Source organism: Haliotis asinina, chromosome 14, assembly GCF_037392515.1.
Source record: "Haliotis asinina isolate JCU_RB_2024 chromosome 14, JCU_Hal_asi_v2, whole genome shotgun sequence".
Lineage (NCBI taxonomy): Eukaryota > Metazoa > Mollusca > Gastropoda > Lepetellida > Haliotidae > Haliotis > Haliotis asinina.
Genome location: NC_090293.1, coordinates 49,971,918 through 49,994,543, shown reverse-complemented (window position 1 = coordinate 49,994,543; position 22,626 = coordinate 49,971,918). Strand labels below are relative to the sequence as shown.

The 22,626-nt window shown below is 38.7% G+C and overlaps 2 protein-coding genes across 3 annotated transcripts in view; both read right to left on the bottom strand.

Moving 5' to 3' along the window:
* Positions 1–22,626, bottom strand: part of LOC137262209 (large ribosomal subunit protein uL11-like) — a 394,062-nt gene that overhangs the window by 314,459 nt on the left and 56,977 nt on the right. The window contains exon 6 of one of the 2 annotated variants that reach the window (XM_067800003.1): positions 3,960–3,974. The exons of the other annotated variant lie outside the window; for it this stretch is intronic. Coding sequence (XP_067656104.1) covers positions 3,973–3,974 — 2 coding nt within the window. The 3' untranslated portion in view covers positions 3,960–3,972. Of the gene's footprint in view, positions 1–3,959; positions 3,975–22,626 lie in introns of those variants that run through there. 2 annotated transcript variants of the gene reach the window in all.
* LOC137262206 (L-gulonolactone oxidase-like) lies at positions 372–20,666 on the bottom strand. The gene is made up of 12 exons (XM_067800001.1): positions 20,553–20,666; positions 16,660–16,761; positions 13,305–13,430; positions 11,905–12,002; positions 11,466–11,556; positions 10,518–10,703; positions 8,829–8,936; positions 6,332–6,408; positions 5,481–5,630; positions 4,321–4,482; positions 2,217–2,307; positions 372–1,377 (listed from the first exon to the last, which is right to left on the bottom strand). Exons 1-12 carry the CDS (start codon positions 20,568–20,570, stop codon positions 1,222–1,224), a joined length of 1,365 nt encoding a protein of 454 aa, XP_067656102.1. The 5' UTR covers positions 20,571–20,666; the 3' UTR covers positions 372–1,221.

Below are 22,626 nucleotides of genomic sequence, written 5' to 3'. Positions count from 1 at the left end.
TATCGTGGTCGAATGTTCAGGAATCAGTGACTTTGTATGTAAAGGCTGGTTATCATGTTGATGACACCGGACACGGATGCACACACGATTAACTGGAGTACATTAAACTGCCTGCCTTCATCAACACTGCTGCCTGACTGATCGCCATGTTGCAACATGTGACGCATATTTCCGGTTTCCCATACTGTGATATTGCTGTAATATTGCTAAAAGGGGTCTACAAATAAAACTGAAACTCACTCACACAAGTGATGAAACTTTGATGCAACTTTATGAAATTCTGATGCAGTTTTGACAGACAAAATCAAAAGTTGGACCTTAACAAGCAGGTTTTCTATGTCCCTCCCACGGCTACTGAGAAAAAATGCAAATTTATCTGTTGTGCAATTTAATAGAGTTTCTTCTAGTTTCTACAGGACATGTATAAAAAGAAATATGTTCTTGGCTCATTCGCTTCATTCATGCAAGACTGAAATAAGAAGTTAACAAAGCTAGACTGTAGAACTTATCAGATATAGTCAGTTATCATGACTTTCAAAGTAGGTTATCAGCTTACAGGGATTAAACCTAGAACTATAAAAGAACAGACTAATAGAGAGTACAACAGTCGGTTCACTAATCTTTACTGTAGAGATACAATCAACCCAGTGAAGTTACCAATCTTTATTGTGGAGCAACAATCGTCATAAACTTAACAATCTTTATTGTAGAGACACAATCATTGTATGTAGAGTTTGTAGAGCTACAATTAACCAGGTCAGGTTTGCCGATTTCTACTGTACAGCTAGCCTTGACATCATAAGATATCTACTGTACAGCTAGCCTTGACATCATAAGATACCAATCTTCACAATAGGGCTGCACATGACATCGTAAGTTTGCTAATCCTTATCGTACAGCAGCACTTGACATCGTAAGTTTGCTAATCCTTATCGTACAGCAGCACATGACATCGGAAGTTTGCTAATCCTTATCGTACAGCTGCACATATCATCATAAGTTTACCCATCTTTATGGTTGGGCTACACATGACATCAAAAGTTTTCCAATCTCAGTTGTAGAGCTACACGAACATTTACCAATCACTATTGTGGAGTTGCATCATAAGTTTACAGAGCATTATTTTAGAACTACACTTGACATAGCAACTTTACCAGTCTTTACAACAGAGCACAAATAAACAGAAAGATAAATATCATCAGTATTATTTCATACATAAAATCAAACAATTTTTGTGAATGAGGGGCTTTGCCCAAACACACGTTCCAGATTTGAATTCAAGAACATTCCATTAGGATCCAAACTTTCTCTGATTTTACAAAATGCCTCAAACTTTGGGTAGAGCTTCAAGAAATCTTCTCGTCCAAGCTTGTGGTCCTGTAATTGCACCAAATATTGAAGGACACATATAGTTTCATGGTACTGTAGCTCTCACTAAAACTTGAGCAAAGGATTTTCTAAATATTCTCAATAAAAAAGAATACAATTTTATTGATAACAGCTTTTGTGCATTGCATGAAGAAATATTTCAGTATACATTCTTTCACTGAAATGTCACTCTACGCAATAAACAAGAAGTTGTTATCCATAAAGTTGTATGTTTTGATTCATTGACCTCTAGAAAGCTGATCAAATAATTTCATGTTTCCCAGTTGACTGAGCATGGCAGCTGTTTAATGATAATAGCATTAACACTTTAGCATCAGTTTGTTCTATGTTCCGAAAGTGAGATCTCTTTCTGAGAAGAACTAGAAACATCATAGCAGTGAACACCAAACACAGGATTCACACATTGTACCCATATTAAAAATTCATCTCAGGTCTTTGCTTTGAACATTTAACCAATACATCTCAGTTTTGTGTGCCGAGTTGCTGTGTCCAGGGTGCCATCGTACAAAACAACCTAAGCAGAACTTTATGAGTTTTAGGGTTTACCTGAAGGACAATTCAAATTAACACTAAGGCCGGGTCAGACCAACTTTAAATCTCTACCTTTACTAAGGCTATCTTCAAGTCAGGTAGATTCATGCAATGGAACATCGATCTTAGAAAAGCCACAGATTATAGCTTAAAAAACTTTTGTACAATGGCAGCGAGTCCACATCTCGGTAATTAAAACTCAAGCAACATTTCATAATTATTCAATCACATGTGACATTACATGTTAATTCAATTTCAATTTACATTCATATGCATTTAGGATAAGAAAGTCTCACCTTAGCCCAGTGAGGTCGGCCCCCAGCCTCCATGACTATTTTCTGGAATGCTGTCCAATATTTGTCATTCGGGACAAACTTGTTGAACGGTCTACAACACAATGTATACTCATTGTTGATCGGTATATGATAATTACAGATATTATGTTCATTCATGTCGATAATACAGGATAGATGAAATTAGAGACAGATTTTTAAAAAAATGAAACATACAGCTTCTTCCTTACTGTGTTGAGCAACATTTCTATGTAGATTCTCACATCATTATCACATCATTATCACATCATTATCAATCTAAAAGTGACAATAACCAAATGGTGAGAAGCTTATGTACATGATACCTTTTGACAACAGTGGATTAACATTAACAACAAGGAAGAGGGGGGAGTAAGTAGTAACAACAAGAGTCATCAGAAGATGACATATCCCCCCCTCTCCCACTTGAAAGGACAAACCATCTGACAGTTACTTGTTTTTGTTTGTTTTTTATTAAGTTTGAATCGTTTCCATGGAAGTCATGAAAAATATAAATGCCATGTATCTGTAAACAGCAAAAGGCACCACTTCAAAATATGTCTCATATATCTGCCAAGATCTGTTGAAAGATATCAAATGGCTCTGGAAACGAAACCTATCCCTGCATTTTGAGACAAAGTCAGAATTGTTTCCATGGAAACCAGGAAAAACAAAAATGTGAAAACACTGTAAATAGCAAAAGGCACCACTTTGGGGTCTGCCACACATATCTACCAAGTTTTGCAGAAAAATACAGAACAGTTTTTGAGTTCTGCTCCAGAAACAAAGCCCATCCCTCCATTTTAAGACAAAGGCTGAAATGCTCCGATTGAAACCGAGAAAATAGTAAATCACAAAAACCTGACAATAGCAAAAGGCACCACTTTGGGGTCTGCCACACATATCTACCAAGTTTTGCAGAAAAATACAGAACAGTTTTTGAGTTCTGCTCCAGAAACGAAGCCCATCCCTCCATTTTAAGACGAAGGGTGAAATGCTCCGATTGAAACCGAGAAAATAGTAAATCACAAAAACCTGACAATAGCAAAAGGCACCACTTTGGGGTCTGCCACACATATCTACCAAGTTTTGCAGAAAAATATTGAACGGTGTTTTAATTCTGCTAGGGAAATGAAGCCCATCCCTCCATTTTGAGATGAAGTCCAAAACGTTTCCATGGAAACCGAGAAAATAAGAAATTACAAAAACCTGTAAATAGCAAAAGGCAGCACTTCAGGTTCTGACTGATATATCTACCAAGTCCTGTAGAAAAATATACAGCGGTTTTTGAGTTCTGCTCCGGAAACGAAGCCCACCCCACCAATAGGCTAACCCCAAAATGTTCCATGGAAAAACAAAAATAAATAAAAACACGAAAACTCTGTAAATAGCAAAAGGCACAACTATAGGTTGAGATTATTATATCTATCGAGTTTGCTCTTGAAATATTGAACGGTTTCTGAGTTATGCTCGAGAAGTAAAATGACTACCAACAGACGGACGGACAGACGGACGGACGATCAGACGAGGCGTTGACTATACCCTCTCACATTACATACTGGGGGATAACAAATAGACATGGTGCTTCAACAGCATTTTGTTGGATTAGTTCTTCATAAGCCAATGGCATGCAGTTTCCTTGGTCTCTGTTGATCAAAAGTTTTATGGCAGCATATTTCAATGGCTTCCAAAAAAGAAAAAAAACAGCTCTTGGAAGCCATCGAAATACACTGCCACCAGTTTCTTTTTAAGGGAAGTCCTGATTTTTGGTTGATAGGACTTTGAATTGGTTTCATCACTGGTGCTATGTTGTTTTAGGTCCCTACTGCAATCCATTAAGTTGTATGTTTGATCTTTCACTCACCAACTTCTAGAATGCCCATTAAACAAGTAGATTACTGGAGCTTGGAAAACAAAACCAACAGAAATACACTGAATATATTCCATTCAAAGAATAGCAAGGTGTTTTGTCACCTGTATGTCAATATTTTGTGATAAAATGGAATATAAATGTCCACCTGTATTGGCAAGTGTTTCTCAACTATATATCAAGATGTTTCTCCACATGTATATCCAGCTGTGTACTGACCTGTACATGATGATATTGATGTAGCAAGCGTCCCAACCATGAACGGGACTCAGATAGATGTTATCTCCCTTCACAAAGCGGACCTCCACAGGGAAGTGAGCTGGGAACCTGCTCTGCAGAATCCAGTTCCGCAGCTCAAACAGCACCACAGCCGTCTTGTCTCTGACAACAACAGAATCATATTTTCTGAAGTTCCAGTTGAGTGAATATCACTGGAAATTTATTGCAGCAGATTCTTGGCATTGACTGAAGTTGACAGGATGCCAGTCGTTCCCATGTTAGTGTCACTTTATGAGCTCATAAACCATGAGTTGAAATCTGGGAGAGCCAAAAAAAACCAAGCAGATCCTAGCACCATTGGAACCAATCCAGATCCCAGGGACATTACTCTTACAGATTCTTGCGAGTTCTTCACAGTGACAGCTCGGTTGTGGAGCTCTTTACACTGTCTATGTTCCCTACTTCACTGGTATAGTCCCAACTGCCTGACTGTGATGTTTAAACACTATTGAGGAATTTGATGACCAGTTTCAATTTATCTGTCAGACTGAATTCCCATACCATCTCAACTCAAAATGTTTTGGTGAAGTTGGAAATTTTGTGTTAGTCAACAATCTCCATCCATCTATTTAAAACAAACACACAATAACATCATCAGATCTAAAATCATCCCACTTTCTTAAATCTTTTGAAAAGTCACTATTTAAAAAAGACTGGTATATTTTGTTACTACATTTGCTCTTATGAAGATAAAGACAGTGTCAGCACAGAGAAGTGTGTCTGTACTCTTGATACTAATGGACATACCACTTACTAAAACTGATACCTAAGGGATTTAACTCTTTCAGATACTGTTACCAAAGGCACATAACTCATACAGACACAGTTATTGATACCTAAGGGACATAACTCTGTCACATGCCAAACTAGAGGACATAACTCTTACACACTGGTATCTAAGTGACATAACTCTGGTCCAGATACTGGTCCATAAGGGACATAATTTTTCCAGGACCAACACTTATCACAGTCCAGTTACTTTACAGTGAGACGTCATAATTCCATGCTTTTACCTACCAGTCTGTAACAGCAGAAAACACATGGGGAAACTGGGAGGATGTTGTAAATCGTAATGAATGAAGGAATGAGTGCAGCTGTACCTGGGTATGGCCCATTCCATGACATACTGCTTGAAGAGGCAGTTGAAGTTGAATATCTTGTCCGACCTGTCGATCTTCTCAGCGTGGGATGAGTATAGGGAGTGGTAGAAGAAGCAGTTGATGTACGGTACGAGGCAGGACAGGAATGTGCTGAAATGAAGATAGTGTGAGTAAACTGAGTTTATATCCACAGCCATCTATATGACAGCTTTGACCAGGCAGATCCTGTTGCCAACAGCAAGCTAAGCGCTGTTGTTAGAGTAAGAGTATAGTCAAGGAAGTTGAAGGGGTTAGGTCATAGTCAATGACAGTATAAGATCTCTGTCTCGAGGGACTTTTGCTGCCAACAGACCCAGTACAGGATCTGAAGAATTTCAGGGTGCAAAACATAGAGTAAGAAAAAAAGTACACAATCTATGAGACCATCTGGCCTAGATGTCACTACCTCACCCAGTATAGGATCTATGTCACTACCTGACTTGACCTAATACGGAATCTGTGTCTTTTCCTGATCCAGGAAAGGATCTGTGTCACCAATTTGAGGTCGTAAAGGATCTGTGTCACTACCTGATCCAATAATGGATCTGTGTCACCACCTGACCCAGTAAAGGATGTATCACTAGCTGAACTAAAATAGGTTCTGTGTCACTGCCTGTTCCAGTAAAGGATCTGTGTCACTACCTGACTCTGTAAAGGATGTATCACTAACTGAGCTAGTAGAGGATCCATGTCAAACCTGAGCCTGTAAAAGATCTGTGTCACTACCTGACCCAGTAGAGGATAGTGTCACTACCTCAGCCAGTAAAGGATCTGTGCCACAACATGAGTCAGAAAAGGATCTGTGATAATACCTGAGCCAGTAAAGGATCTGCAGAATGTAGTAGCCCACCAACATGTCCCAGAACCAGTTCCCTTTCACACAGGGCTCCTGAAACATGCAGAACTATCAGACAAATTGTATGTCAGAATGTCATGACACTGCTAGCATATCAACATTTTAACATCATCAACAGGCACTTTATTGACTCCATGACAAGCTTTGATGATACAAAAATATAAAAATAAAGTTGAATGGTTTGTTGATTAACATGCACTAAGCAATAGTCAGGCTGTTGCAACGGTCTTTAAACTATCAGTTCAGGACCAGACAATCCACTGATCAACATGAGCATCTGCCTTAAAGGGGCACTGATGCGGAGCAATTTCCGTGGACTGGTGTAAACTTTTGTTATTGTTTTTCCCCCATGAGTACCCGGATGATATCCCAGAATTCGTGACTGGTTCGTGACCTCTGCTGCGCAGTCCGTAGGCGCAACTGATAGTTTAATTATAGACAGATTAACTGAGGTGAAGTCATTTTTTACTTCTTTCAAAATGTATTATGAAAACAAATGAAACACTTTGAAGGTTAATCATCTGCCCGTGGCAGAAATGATAAAAAACTATTAGGACGGAAAACGTCTCTATATTTTGTCTCATAACCTTAGTTAGTTTATTGTCACACTTGTATGATTCTGAAAATTAATAAAAGAACACACGATCTGCTTATACTCATAGTAAATTTCTAACATAACGGCAACATTTATACATTGTATAGAATGCCAATGTGGATCCTATTTCACACACATACGCGATCTAGTGTGTTTTTTCTGTCATACAGATTCTGCTGAATGCTACAACAAATAAATTAAAACAAAATGCAAAAAATGAATGTAAAACAGACTAATTTTATAGCAACGATGTCAGGCTACTACCTTGTTCAGGAATGTATCCATCAATATCCACGTAAAAGAAATCGTATTCCATTCATCTGCAGCTGGTAAGTAATCCTGTTCTGTGTCGCGTGTCTTACAACTGTCTCATTTGCGAAAAAGTAAACACATCGTTTCACGTCTTTCGTTGGTGAAAACCAGATAAACCTCTGATTGGTCTCCCAATATAGCACACCTGGCAACTAATTGTATGATGTCCACTATTCTAAGTAATTTAGTTAACCAATAATGAGCAATCAATCAGTCAACGCAAGGGTGGTTAATTCTTTGAAGGGAGGATGTTGTTTTTGCACTTACACTTTACGACAGGGTGTAGTCATCTACACACACTGCCTTTTGACAAATCCGCTAGAAGATAAAAGTAATTAATCAATCGGTGAGTTATCGGTTAATCCTTTGATCGATGTTTGTTTTTGTAACTTAGTTGATAAACCCTCTTGCATCACTTACATGCACATATTACATAACATACAATACATTTGCCATTACAGACCTTAATTTATAATGTTGAGTATTTACTCCAGACAGGAGAAATGCCAAATGGGAACCTTTGTTGAGTAACCGAAGTTGTGTTACTACTAATTATACCTGTTATAAATTCATTAATTGACCATCCAGAGAATGATGACAAATAACACGTGTAGGTTTACATCATCAAACGCGAGTTACAGCAAGGAAGATGTAATCCCAGTGTCGCATGCAGCCTGAAAACACTATTGGGCCGAAACTGTTTTGAGGATACCAATGGAATTTCGTTACATAAGGAATACACATGGGCATTTGCTGTGTACTTGGGTAAATAGGTGAAATAAGGGTTTTTTACGTAAGAAAATTTTCAGATTTCTCTACCAAAGGCATATCAACTGTGTGTTTTTATTATCATAAATAATAAACCATTTTATTACCATAGCTACCAAAATGTTCGTAAGATATTTGCTATCACAGCTGAACCAGCACTCAGAATTACCTAAATATAAAGCTTTGCAATCTTCCGTACTGAAACAAATGGCTACGTGCCTGTAGACATCATATTTTCATGTAACATGATTAAATATCAGGTTAAAAACACTGAAATAGGATCAAATTGGATCAGTAACTATACCATCCAAGCATCCGAAAAGAACTACACTGCTGGGATATTTGGTTACGATCAGACAAGGAATACCATGGATATTTTTAAACAAATGGCATATGATGGGCATCCGGCCTCCCGACTGTTTAGGTGAAGAAATTCTGCTAATATGGACAGGAGCCCAGTTCCTTTGTCCGCCACGGTCGAAGGAGCGGGCGCTGACCAATTTGCGGTTTGATTTCGTAATTAGACCGTTGGCGAGAAACATTATTCGCTCCGCATCAGTGCCCCTTTAACAATTCAGATATGATAACATGTGTCGACCAGTGAACCTGACTACCAATCCCGTTAGTCGCCTCTTGGACAAGCATGGGTTACTGAAGACCAGTACTAACCAGGATCTTCACAAAAATAAATATCATATACTCCTGTATTTCTGACAGACACTGAATATAAGTTTATTGAAGATGACGCTACAGTAACACTTTAGTGAACAAGTCTGACCTCTTTGGTTCGGTTTGCATGGTAACAGACGACGTCATCGGTATGAGGAAACCAGAAGAATCGGAAGTGGTCAGAGGATGTGACATAGGTGTTTAGATTCTCCAGTACCTGGAACAAGTCCCAGATCAGTCACACGTGAACATTTGAAGTAATTTCTGTATCAATCACACAAGCCTAATCTCTTTTTCGACTGGTATGATCAACATGAATGATTTTTCATGGAAAGACAACTTCTTTGTTGCAATTTATGCAATGTTTTGATGTAGATTCTAACACCATTATCAAGCAAGTGATGATAACAGTGTTAGTATCTACATATTGCATCCACAGCATTAAAGAACATGTGTTTCCATGGAAACAGTTCCTGTGAACTGAATCTCAGCTGTTTCTCGTTGGCTAAAATAAATAAAGAAATTGTTGAACAGGGATATTTAGTCACTTATTCTACAAAGTATCAGGAATTATTCACATAATCAATTTAATCAACAATTAACATTGCAACAATAACATAAAACATACATAAAATGATTTTATTTTGATGTGTATCTCCTTGTTAAATGATGAAATATCTATATATTAAATATTCAGTTGGACAAAAACACTTGTAAACATATATATGTAAATCTATGAGGATCACATTTAATTGTGCACTTGTCTCATGTAATCGCCTTTAAATATTGAAAAACTAAGGACATTAACCTGACCCCACGAACCGAAGAGCTGATCAGCACAAATTCTAATTACAATAGACGCATCAGACTTGGTTATAGGTAAAACAGTGTCTCAGGGAGACTTATTTCATGAAAATCATGTTCTTGGAGGAGAGACGAGGAGATAAGTCTTTCAGACATTTCACGTTGGTACATGTCACTGAACAAGACAACCCCTCAGTCTCAATCAGTACGGAGTGCTCTTTTCCTTCTATACGTCAGTACTGACCTCCCTTTTCCTTCTATACGTCAGTACTGACCTCCCTTTTCCTTCTACATGTCACTGAACAAGACAACCCCTCAGTCTCAATCATACACTGAACTACTCAACCTCTCATGGTCAGTACTGAATGCTCTTTTCCTTCTATACGTCAGTACTGACTGCCCTTTTCCTTCTATACGTCAGTACTGACTGCCCTTTTCCTTCTATACGTCAGTACTGACCTCCCTTTTCCTTCTATACATCAGTACTGACCTCCCTTTTCTTTCTATACGTCAGTACTGACCTCCCTTTTCCTTCTATACGTCAGTACTGACCTCCCTTCTCCTTCTATACGTCAGTACTGACCTCCCTTTTCTTTCTATAACTCAGTACTGACCACCCTTTTCCGTCTATACTTTAGGCGGTGCAGTAACAGAATGGTTAAAGTGTTCACTTGTCATGCTGAAGAGTTCGGTTCTGTTCTCCACCTTGGCACAATGTATGACATCGATTTCTGGTGTCCCCTTCACTATATTGCTGGGCTGTTGCTAAATGTGGTGTAAAACTTCACTCACTCACTGTTACCTGGTCTAGTTTAATTGGGTACTGTTTCTGGTGGAGGTTGTATGCTGGTTCACACTGGAATGTCACTGTGAGGATCGATCACTCTCTCACTCACTCACTCACTCACTCACTCACTCACTCACTCACTCACTCACTCACTCACTCACTCACTCACTCACTCACTCACTCACTCACTCACTCACTGTCTGTTACCTGGTCTAGTTTAGCTGGGTACTGTTTCTGGTGGAGGTTGTATGCCGGTTCACACTGGAATGTCACTGTGAGGATAATGCCAAGACTCCCTAGGGACAGAGTAGCTGCAGGGAATAACTCCTTGTTCTTCTCTGCAGAAATTTCCAGGATCTCCCCTGATGCAGTCATGACCTCCATGGCAACAACCTAAACACCAAAATCAAAACTATGAACGCACAAGTAGAATTAGTTCTATTTCATGACAAAATGCTAGCTAGAGATACAGCTTAACATCAGAAACAGACTCATTGGATACAAGCATTGCATTTAAAAGTTTAGACATATTGCTTGTCATTCTGTCCAAACCTCCAACAGATGAGAAAGCAGTGAAGAAACTTCAACACCACTGACATAAGTTGGAAGGTTAGGGGGGATGGACTTGATCTTCAGCAACCCAAGCTTGTCACCCCTAATATCTACGTTAGCATGGTAGACTACGTTTGTTGTAAGAGGCGGTAACGGGATCAGGAGGTCAGACTTGGTGGACACACCATCATATCCCAGTTGCACATGTCAGTGCTTACAATGTTGAACACTAGAATGTCTGGTCCAGACTCAATTATTTACAGACAATGAGCACATATCTGAAATATTGCCGAGACCTGCGTTAGCCCAAACCAACAAATTCCATCGTTAGGCATCTTTGGGTATAACAAAGACAAGGGTTGAACCATCCATCTTCTCCGAGAAGACACTGAGTGTAAGAGCATTTATTAGAGCACATCTCCTCTACTCTTGAACTGGGTCCACTTGCACAAAATTATCTTGGCGCTAAGGTGATCGCAACTCCAATACTTGAACAATGGCTTACGATCATCGTAATGCTAAAATCACTGTGCAAGTGGATCCTGATGTCCAACATGTTAAACCCTGAAACAACATGTGCAAACTGTTTTTCATTTTACTCACAAATGAAGATATTGTGCCAAAGTTGGCGCCAGTGCCATGGGTTCCAGTTGATATCACACCAGCAACAGTCAGCTCCGACACTGTTCCCAATCTGACAATTAACCATCACAGGGTTAGGAACAGCTGATGGAACTGTCATACTCTAATCTCAGTACAAGACAGATTCTCAGGATGAGGATGGAAGTTTTATTGGGTGCCATTTTTCATACACGCCATTTATCTGGCCTAAAAATATTTTCTTAATACTTTTCTCTAGTATATAAAATGCAATTCTCAAACCTAGACTGTAAGTCCATCTTGCAGTGATTTTAATCAACATAGAAAGATAAAGACACATGCAGCAATTTGTAGAGGAAGGTCATGTATGACTAACACACAAAGGGTCACTTCTGACTTACTCTCAAGGTATCATCTGACTCACTGACAATGCCTGACTTACACACTGAAAGCCATGCCCTGTGACGGCAGTATATTATTGTTGAGATCCCGCACAAGACAACCGCCCTGCACTGTCACCTGCAGTGAGTCCTTGTCTACCTGGGAACAAGAAACAAAAAACACTTCAATCAATAATTTGTCAGATAAAGGTTGATAAAACAATGAGGCTGGAACACAGTTTGTGTTTAACAAGCCATGAATCACTTAGAGTAAATAAATTAATCACTTGCATCCACCATTTTGAAGTTGATTGACAATGAATTGACCTCAGCTAGCTATAAGTGAAATCATGTTGCAAGGGTGTGCATACCATGAATCACTTAAAAGTAGGGAAATTATTCTACCCCAAACTAAATGCGATAGCTCAAAGCTCTTGGTCGTACTTTCAAAACTACCATTTTTCATCTATACCTTGTGAAGAATGTAATAGACAAGACAATGAATTTATTACTATTGATGACTACTTTGAAGATGACGAACAATCTGAGGATGCTGTGATGTAATCTGCCTATGTTAATCCAGTCAAACATTTCTTGTTCAGACATCTGTCCACTCATGGGTGAGTGTACTTTTACGTCCTCTTCAAAGAGAACTACACAGGATTCAATTGTTCCACTACCATTTGCACAGAAGAAGACAAGCATAAAAAGCATGAGTCAGGATAAGGAAAAATAAACCAAATTTTGGCTATGTACAGGCATGAGTTTCTTTGACTTCTGTTCTTAAAAACAACAAAGCACACGACCTTAGGCAAGTGAGGTTGTGTAAAACTGCCTTTGTTCACACAGCAGAAAATAAAATATTGTTCTAGCATCTCACCTCTTATTAACGTTCTAGCACATCACAGGCAGTTTGAGTTTTCCAGGGTAATGATGTCATGGTGTATGTGCCTAGAGAATGTCCTTCAGCATGGAGTTCAGCGCTATGTAAGTGGCCATATTATCATTCTTACCATTATCAAACTGAAGGAGTATCAGTACCAAAGCAAAATACTAGTCTGGACGAGTACCAGCAAATAATCATGAATCATGATAATCATGAATGAATTCTGTGACTACTAATTCACCAAGTCATCCCTTATCAAGACACAATATCTGAATTTTTACATTCAATTTTTTTTAACCTTCCACCTGTTATCTGACAAAAATATAAATAACTGTCTTATCACCGTCTTATCTTCTTTTTCATAAATTGGTATCTTATCATTTTATGTTCCACTTCCACTAGGCCACACTGAAGGTGTCATCATTCTACTAAAAGTTCCCTACGTGCCAACTGACATACACCTATGCCAGATGAGAAAACCTCCAGACTGACATACTGTATGAACATCATGAAGGGATTCAAACCAGACTTGTGTGATGTAAGCAAACACTCTAACCCTTATGCCCTTTAGCCCACCTTCAGTACTTTGTTGTAGCGATTGAGGCTGATCATGTAGTCGGTGGTACAGGCAATATCGGAAGGGGAATGGCCATATCCAACGACCTTCACCTTTTTACCCTTCTTCTGTGCAAAGGTCAGTATCTGAAAATAAGTAGAAAAAACCTCAACGCTAGTCTTACCTTCGCCAGAGATATTAACTGTACTTTGGCTCATTGCACAAAGCAATGATGATCCAACAAGTGTGCAAAGGTCAGCATATGGCAGTTGATTTTTTGGTGCCAAGGTGTCATGGAATAACTGGGCCAAAGATACACAATGGTACACAGTTTTGACAATACTTTGATCTATAGTATATATATACTGAGAGAGACAAATAAAAGATCACTGGACAATTCAAGCGCTCCTATCCAGTTTTCATCACCAGCTTTGAATGGTTCTGCAGTGATGAAAACTGGCAAATATTAAAGGAATGGTTGAATTTTCCTGCGATTCTTTGTTTGTTTCTCTCAGCATATATTTGGGCATATGCACTCACTTTACCTCCCTCCTGATAAAATAAAAGACCTATTATTCCTTATGATATCTTCCAAACAGATAACACTTGCCATATATAGAATATCTTGAAAACTGAAGAATGTGGTCTTGTCAGTGTTTACTGAAATGGCCTCAATCACAAGTTGCGTTATAGGAAATTCGTTAAGAACATCCCAAGGGAATCGTAACTCTATGGGTTTGCTTGAAAGACAGTTCGGTCGATAGAGGGTGCGAGAGTGGATTTAATGCACTGTTACTTCTCAATTTCATATTGCTATCTTAATACATTTCTATTTTTCAAACAAATTATACAGTAGTGAGAGAGTGAGTTTAGTTTTACGCCGCACTCAGCAATATTCCAGCTATATGGCGGCTGTCTATAAATAATCAAGTCTGGACCAGACAATCCAGTGATCAACAACATGAGCATCCATCTGCGCATTGGGAACCGATGACATGTGTCAACCAAGTCAGCGAGCCTGACCACTTGATCCCGTTAGTGGCCTCTTACGACAAGCATAGTCACCTTTTGTGGCAAGCATGGGTTGCTGAAGGCCTATTCTACCCCGGGACTTACACGGGTCAAATTATACAGTAGTTTCACTGAGGGCTGAAAGCTTTAATGACAGAAATATTGATTCCTAGAGAAGTTTTGGGTGATAGAATGCCTTTACAGACAAAACTACTGTTTGTCAGTGTTAAAGAGGGTTTTAGCATTAACATCTCTTAAACTTAGCCCAATCATAAAGATAAAGTTGAAAGTGTATTAAGCATGGTCCTCGAGCTATGGTTTCTTTCTTGAACTGGGCCAGAAAAGCAAGCATAAACCTGGAACTGTTATATTTGAAATATTATGATCTTACGTAACAGGTTGCATTTGATATGGTCTGTTACAACTGCTATGACTCAAGTCTTTCTCTTAAAGTTCTTGTATATCTAGCTTGTTACGTTAAATTAAATTATTCATCATTGATTGTGGAATGTTATGTATTTCATGTCTGGACACATCTGAATAATCATTCAATAAAATTAACTAAACAAAACACTAAATTATGTGCATTTTTGTCTCATATATCCGGATGGCTGAGCACCTGTATGTTTACCCACGCAATTACCGAGGGCATCGCGTGACATAACAAAGAAGTCGGTGGTCTTTGAAGCGTGAGAAGATTAATTACCTCTGAGTAGCAAGGTGACATTGAGTTAATTTTGAGGCGTGTCAATTTGTTGATCACGATAATTAATTAATCCGGATGATCAAGCAAGCCTGGACAGCTGTGAGCAAAAAGACAATTGCTAACTGCTTTCATCATGTGGATATTATCCAATCAAATGAGGACCCACAAGTAGACATGGCCTTCGCGATGTAGTGCGATCCTGTGCACAAGTTGCAACTGTGCATGTCGACAGTGACGAACTGACTGACAAAAGTCCTCTCGCTTTTCTATACAGCCAGTGCAAAAGGCTATGACTGATTTCTTCAAGCCAGCATAACTGCATGAACAGGTATGAGAAATTGTATGCACTGATATTTGTTTATATGTACCGTAATCAATAAAGATTGTGTCTGATGCCTACTATGTTCATTTCTTTGTACGTTTCTTATACATATGGCCGTGATTCAGATATCCGAAAATTCGCTTATCCAGGCAATTTCAATAAAAACACAAGTGTTCGGATAAACGGGGCACGACTGTATGTACATACTGAACTTGCATGTGCCCTAATAAACTTTTGTATGTCACTTTGTAGTATAATATTATGCGTCAAAGAACTTAGAAGGGATCATTTTTATGCCTGGGTATACATGGCTAAACAGCCTGCAAAACTGAATGTTCCATTATATAGTCTTGTTGTACTTACGTAAGTTCTGCCAATAAATGTTTGGACCAAGTTGCATAAAGGACTTAGCTTTAGAATTTTTCTACTCATATTGTAAAGTAAAACTAAGCAGTATTGAATGTGGAATGGTATATCATCTTTGCACCATTGATAGTGGTCTAGCATATCACCCATGCTGTGCAGGCAGCATCTGATATGATCTGTTAATCCACTAGTACTCAAGTTTTTGTCGATTGTACGTATTTGTCATATTTGCATAATTCTTCTTCATACTATTGTATATTTCCTCTGTAGTGTAAAATCAGCATCATTGAACGTCGAATGCATTTCATGCTCAGCTACACATGGATAATTATTTATATTTTGCAATACTGATCAATTGTATCATCATATGGCCTTGCTGTTTTTTGCATACATTCCTGTGTGATGTATAGACAGTGAGCTCTCTCTTAGACTTTTGTACATTTACTTGATAGTATAAAACTAGGCATTAAAAATTGTGGAATGCTATATTATTTTCATTCTTGGACACACATGAATAAATTCTCTACCAAACTGATTGTATTGCTTTCACAGCTTTGCTGTACTTGCATAAATCTTTGTATAATGCATGGACCTTGTTGTGGTACATATGGCCGATGGCCCACACATTGAACTGAATAAAGACTATTGAAATGATGTTGAAGTTATAGGAGGTCTAATGGCAGTGGTGGGGTAGCCCAGTTAAAGCACTCACTCATCATACCAAAGACCCGGGGTTCGAATCCTGACATGGGTACAATGTGTGAAGCCTATTTCTGATGTCCTCCGGCATCATATTGATGGAATATTTCCAAAGGTTGCACGCGCACGAGCGCATGCCTGCACACACACACACACAGATAAGTAAAGGTAACAGTAAGATCTGTGCGGGAAGTCTGAAGACTTTCGATATTGCCCAGGAGGCAATCCTACTCATCATTTTTATTACTTCTTGATTAACTGAATGCAATACCTGTCTGATTTCATCTGTAGTTTCCGGCTCAAAGTAGAGTTCTGGTCGACATGAGTAGGTCGTTGCCCAGTTGGTGAACTTAAAACCTGGTTTACCCAGAGACTGTGGAAGAAATATTACATACATGTTACCAAGGTTACAGTGCAATTAATATTTGAGGATCTGGGAAGGAATTGGTATTCAGTGGCCATTGTTACAAGCGACTATTATGAGATCAGGTGGTCATGCTCGCCGACTTGGACAACAAGTGTCATTGTATCATATCCTTATTGCATGGTCATTGGTCATGATGTCAGTCACTGGATAGTCTGGTCCTGGCTCAAATATTTTGGGAGTATTATCATGTATCTGAAATATTGCTTAGTAAGACATTTAACAAACAACATCAGACAAAAAATGTCTGTATATCTCCCATTTCATCTAAAACTGGTAGACAAGCTCCAGACAACTAAGACTGCATGCCTGCAAGAACCAAAACCAGATTATTTCTTGCTTTGCTTTGCTTTGCTTTGCTTTGCTTTGCTTTGCTTCGCTTCGCTTCGCTTCGATTCGCCAGTGTTCCAGCTATATGAGGGCAGTCAGTAAATATCTGAATCCACACCTTACAATCCAGTGACAGAAATCATGAGGACTGATCAACACAAGTAGGATTTAATGACAAGTCAAGCAACTTGATCAACAATTCCCCCAAGAGACATGGATTCCAGAAGACCAATTCCAACTGGATATTTTGATGGGTTGTTTTTCAGGTACCATGGCTTCAATACCTGCTGGAGAGATTTCAGACACACGTTTAGGGAATCAAGCCTAGGTTTTAAGTGTACAGAGCAAATGCTTCAGTGGACTCCCACTATCCCTGCAGCCACAGCAACTGATAGTGAAGTCTACACAATGCCTTAAGTCTGGAGTTCAAGATGGTCAGTAGGTCAGCTTCTATACCTGCGGTCAATGACTACATGGACTAAGTAGACTGTAGACCAGTTCAAACACTTGGTACTGAGCATAAATTTTGATACATTTTGTTAAAAAATACAACAGACTTGAAAGAAATGGCATGGGTCTTTTTGTAATTTGATCATCATTCCGATCACAAAAATCTTCAAATAATTTTGGAAAAGTCGATGTCACAGTGGCTGAGCAGGCTAGGTGGCTGACTTTGTGAGCTGGCGATTAGGTGCCTGACTCTGAGGGTGCGGGTTCGAATCCCGGATGGGACTCAACCACAAAAGTACTAGAATTTGTTCTTTACTAATAAAGTGAGATCCCAAATATGACATATGTTGCACTGAAAAAGTATTTTACTTGGGCAGTAGGGTAGACAAGTGGTTAAAGCTTTTGTTCATCATGCCAAAGGCCCTTGTTTGATTCCCAACATGGGTACATGTGGAGCCAGTTGCAGGAGTCCCTTGCCATGATGTTACTGGGATTTTGCAGATTGAACTGCTAGTCTGTTTGGAACTGCCATGGTAATACCTTTCTAGTGATTTGTAATGATTTGTGAATGTAGTCAAATTTCATAATACAACAGTCAATTGCACATTTCTTTGTCGATTGTTGATTTCACGTCTAGTTCTTTTACAAACTCTACTTGTGAATAAACATGGAACAATATGAAATTTAAAATTTAAATTAAATTGAATTCAAAAAGTGGATAGCAAGGCATAATTGATTTACAACCTATAAAAACATTTCATCATATATACTAAACTACTTTAGAAACACACCACCCAAATATTTTCATTAAAGTTGCTCATGACTTGAAATATGAATTTGGGACCATAAAACATGGTCAAGAGGTATAAAGGGAAACACATATTAGAAAGCCTTGAATGTTAATTACAAATGTGCACAGACTCCAGGATTTGTTTTATGCTGTCTACCCTATCACATGGGTGTAACAGGAGACAATTTCCTATTTGTAATTCACCATTCAAGCAAATGATCAAATGATGCGTTTCTAAAGTAGTTCAGTATATTTTCGGGAAAGAAAATATTTAAGAGACATGTCATCCCCTGGTAACCTAGGTAACCCGGTAAAATACTGATGTGGTCCATCTCGTTATGACTTGGATGACATGCATTATATCCCAATTTCATAGATTGATGCTCATGCTGTTAATCACTGGACTGATTGATTCTTTTATTTGGATGTAGAGCAGTTCCCCAGCAGATCATTACCCCATATGCCATGTCAGCATATCCCAACTAGATCAATGCTCATGCTGTTGATCACTGGATTGTCTGGCCCGGACTAGATTATTTACAGAGCACTCCAAATAACTAGAATATTGCTGGGGGTGGCATTAAACAACCAACCAACCAACTACCTTGACAAAAGACATGCAAAATCACCAGCTGAGTATTATCAGTGAAGAGACTAAAGTATCTTGAGACGGTTGGCTAGACACACTGAAAATAGTCTTTAGTGTATGGGCATGTATAAAATCAAACATTGGCGAGTGTGAATGGTAGAATTCAGGGACTGATCCCTGACAGGTGTCTTTTGGAAACCAAATCAAAACATCGTAAGAATTCAAAAACCAATGTAGCCTCACTCTGACCCAGTGAAAAACTCTCTGATTTTATATAGATTGATGGATGGTGCATTCACTGAAATGAATCGTATCTTTTCATGAGTTGAACTAATTATTTACAAGCACAATAGAATATTCATGAATTAATTTTAATGGTGCTACTCAAATGTTGTTTATCAAAGCAAGATATGACATTGAAATATACCCAGACAGGAATTTTTTTTTAATATAACAAGTAGATTATTTACTTGTTCGTGTAAACAACCAAGACTGCTGCTCACAACCTCATACTTCAGGCATACTGTTTCATGCTCCACGAACCTATTCACTGAGCATGTGTTATGAGCGCAGTGCAGCTTAGTTGTGGAAACTACTTTTCCCAAAGCGCCGGGGGAAAATTAGTGAATCGTTTGAAATCCGATTTCATTGTTTTTTTCATTGCGTTTTTTTTTTTTAATTTTACAGGTTGAATTGGCATTTTTGATAATTTGTTTTGGTAAGTGCATACCAAAAGGTATCAGAATCTGCAAAGTTGTGTTTTACTTTGCATGTGCCCTTTAATAATTATCATCACTCCTCTAGCCATAAATTAAGTAGGGGGGAGTCATTCCGATTCACACTGTACATGCTGAAAAATCATCATCACCCTCTAGCCATAAATTATGAACAGTCCTTAAGTCGATGTGCATGTTTTCAGAACTGAGGCCAGTGGCTGCACTTATATATTGCATCAATGTGTCTGTGATGATGACAGTTCTATCAGTGTTACAAAATGTAAGTACTGACAACCGATATAACAGAAGTTAAATTGGAATAAGATGGATTTTGTACACTAAGAGGCTACCCATAGAGTAATATTACCTGTCAGTGTGCAAGGAGAATTGCATTAACAATAAATTGTATGTTATTTTTCACACTCTTGGGCTTTTGTGAGGATACAGCAGACAATTTGTGCTATTGGATTTTGTCAGGTTGGGATTTTGTCCAGGTGGGTTGTTGTCCACTTTGATATACTTAATCGTCAGTAATGCGGTGATACATTTACATCTGTCAACGCATTACTCAACTGACAAACAGACAGCAGACATGCAGACACACAAATCATGATATGATTGAAATACATTGCTCTTGACAATTAACCATGCCTATACAGTGAGCCCATTATGCATACAATGTGAAAAGGAGATTTTGAGACGTCCCCTGTTACGAAATAAACAATCCATCGAGCGTGGAGAAAAACAAACTGTCGTTATAAATTCACGCACTCGTGATTTCAAGTCAAGACAGAAACGCGATGTGCATAAATACCACGATTCGTTAAAACCGGCTACATCTATTCCATTAATTCAAAATACTCACCCTCACATCGCCAGCCATGTTCGGACCGAGACCAACCTGATCAAATAATGCTAGAGGTAAATTTGCGTCACCTCTGCCGGCAGATCGCGGTATAACGGGGAACCAATTGTTGGCCTCGCACAATTTGCAAATACGGATTGTGATTGGTAGAGAGCATTATACGCGATAATTTGTCGCCAATGACACGTGATGCGACCGTGGAAACAATTTCAAACGTGTGTGTATACAAACAAAATCAGCAACCACGTGGTTTTGCGTTCTGTGTGAACCGGCTGAGACCATAATATATAATAAGACTACACTGTCTCTGGTGTGTCCGTTGATGTAACAGATGGTTTATTTTATGGTCTCTGGATTCATAGAACAACTTCAATGTCTGCACTCATGTTCAAACTAATCACGTACTAGAGATGAAAGCAATAATACTGTGTATTAAAATCACGAAAACAGTTCCATCAGAGGCATACAAGGTTGGTATTGGTTTGACAGGTGAAATGATTTGTATATCATGTCTTGCATAAACACAGAACAGGCTTTCGGCATAATGGCTGAACGGAACATGAGACCAATATTCATTTGTGTTATAAATAAGCAATGGCGTTCAGAAAGTGGTCAGATATAACGCTTTTTGTTTGGAGTTTCAGTTTCTCAGTAAAATGCAGATTTTAGTAATTTGGGTTGAGTTCTATTCGGGACTTGCTTAAAGACTCACTGAGTGCGAGATAATGTCAAAGGGAGAACGACAAAGAAACCAGTTCACCATTCCAGTGAATAAAAGAAGAAAAGGAAAATGTGTTTATTTCCGTGTCACATATTTACTAGATATTAAATGCATTTCATAGACAGGTTGTAGAACATATCCGGCCTATTCAGACCTACGAGATACGATAATACATTGAAAGTAGGTTAAAATATATATAGCGTAAAACTCATAAAATTATTTAACTGGCAATATTACCAGATGACACAAAACAAATGCACAGAACAGTTGAACCTTGTGGATGGGTAAAGCATGTAATGAATGTTACTGACTGTTAGGAAGATGCTTTAGACGACGTTCAGACATATTGAAAACGCCTGCGGCTAAAGCGTGACAGTTAAAATTAGCTTTCATTATAGCAATGAGTGAGTGAGTGAGGTTAGTTTTACGCCGCTTTTTAGCAGTATCACGGCGAGGGACACCAGAAAATGGCTTCACACATTTATAGCAACGAAGAGGTCCGGGGCAGGTAGTGGTGACAGTGGATTATTATAAAGGTTCTTAATCATATCAGCACGGATATCTGCATAAAGGTTACATTTAATCAGAAAGTGAAATTCACCGTCGATCTCGCCAAGATCACAACATTCGCAAATTCGTTCCTGGAGGGAGATACGGGGACGACTGAATCTTCCTACATCAATTTCTAAAGGGAGAGTACCGCACCTCAATCTGGCCAGGGAGGGTGTCGTACCGGGAAGTAGACAAATCCGAAGTGACTCTGGTCCAGTGACCTTTTAATTATAGTTTCAGTGACTTCTCTGAGTAATATCACAGTTCAAATTTTACTTCTTATAACTACTTGATTGATTAAGTCTACCTTGAAAAAATCTTTTAAAATGACAGATTAATAGTGCCTGTAAATCACATTTTGTTATTGTTAAATGTATTTGTCGTCCTATATCCTATGGTGAATATGTGTCCACATTAAAGAGTGTCCGCTTTATGCTAGCCTTAGCCTTTTTCTTGCGTCCCACAACGTAGACACTTTAAGATCACTCACCTACGTCAAGTCCCACTAAGTAGATGCCAGTATTTTCGGTCTCTCCCACTGAATAGACACTATTTTCAAAGAAGGAAATTACGTTTGTCTACTTCCAGGCCATGAACCCCCGGGAGACTCTTACAGGTTGTTAAGATTATATCTGGGTTGGCTAGTATACTGCGACGACGTCAGTTTGATATCGAACTTAGGTAAGCTCCGGCGTTTAAATTGGACTTGAACAATCTGTATGTACGTAATTTATTTCTATTTGTTAAAAGTCTATCGTTCTATAACTTTTCTTCTGCATAGATAAAAATGCCCGGTCTTTA

Excerpts from the sequence above, each read along its gene's own strand:
- LOC137262206 (XM_067800001.1), bottom strand. Across the intron at positions 12,003-13,304 it reads GCTACAACAAAGTACTGAAG|GTAGACAAGGACTCACTGCA; the intron begins GTGGGCTAAAGG and ends TCTTGTTCCCAG. Across the intron at positions 2,308-4,320 it reads ATCAATATCATCATGTACAG|ACCGTTCAACAAGTTTGTCC; the intron begins GTCAGTACACAG and ends ATTGTGTTGTAG.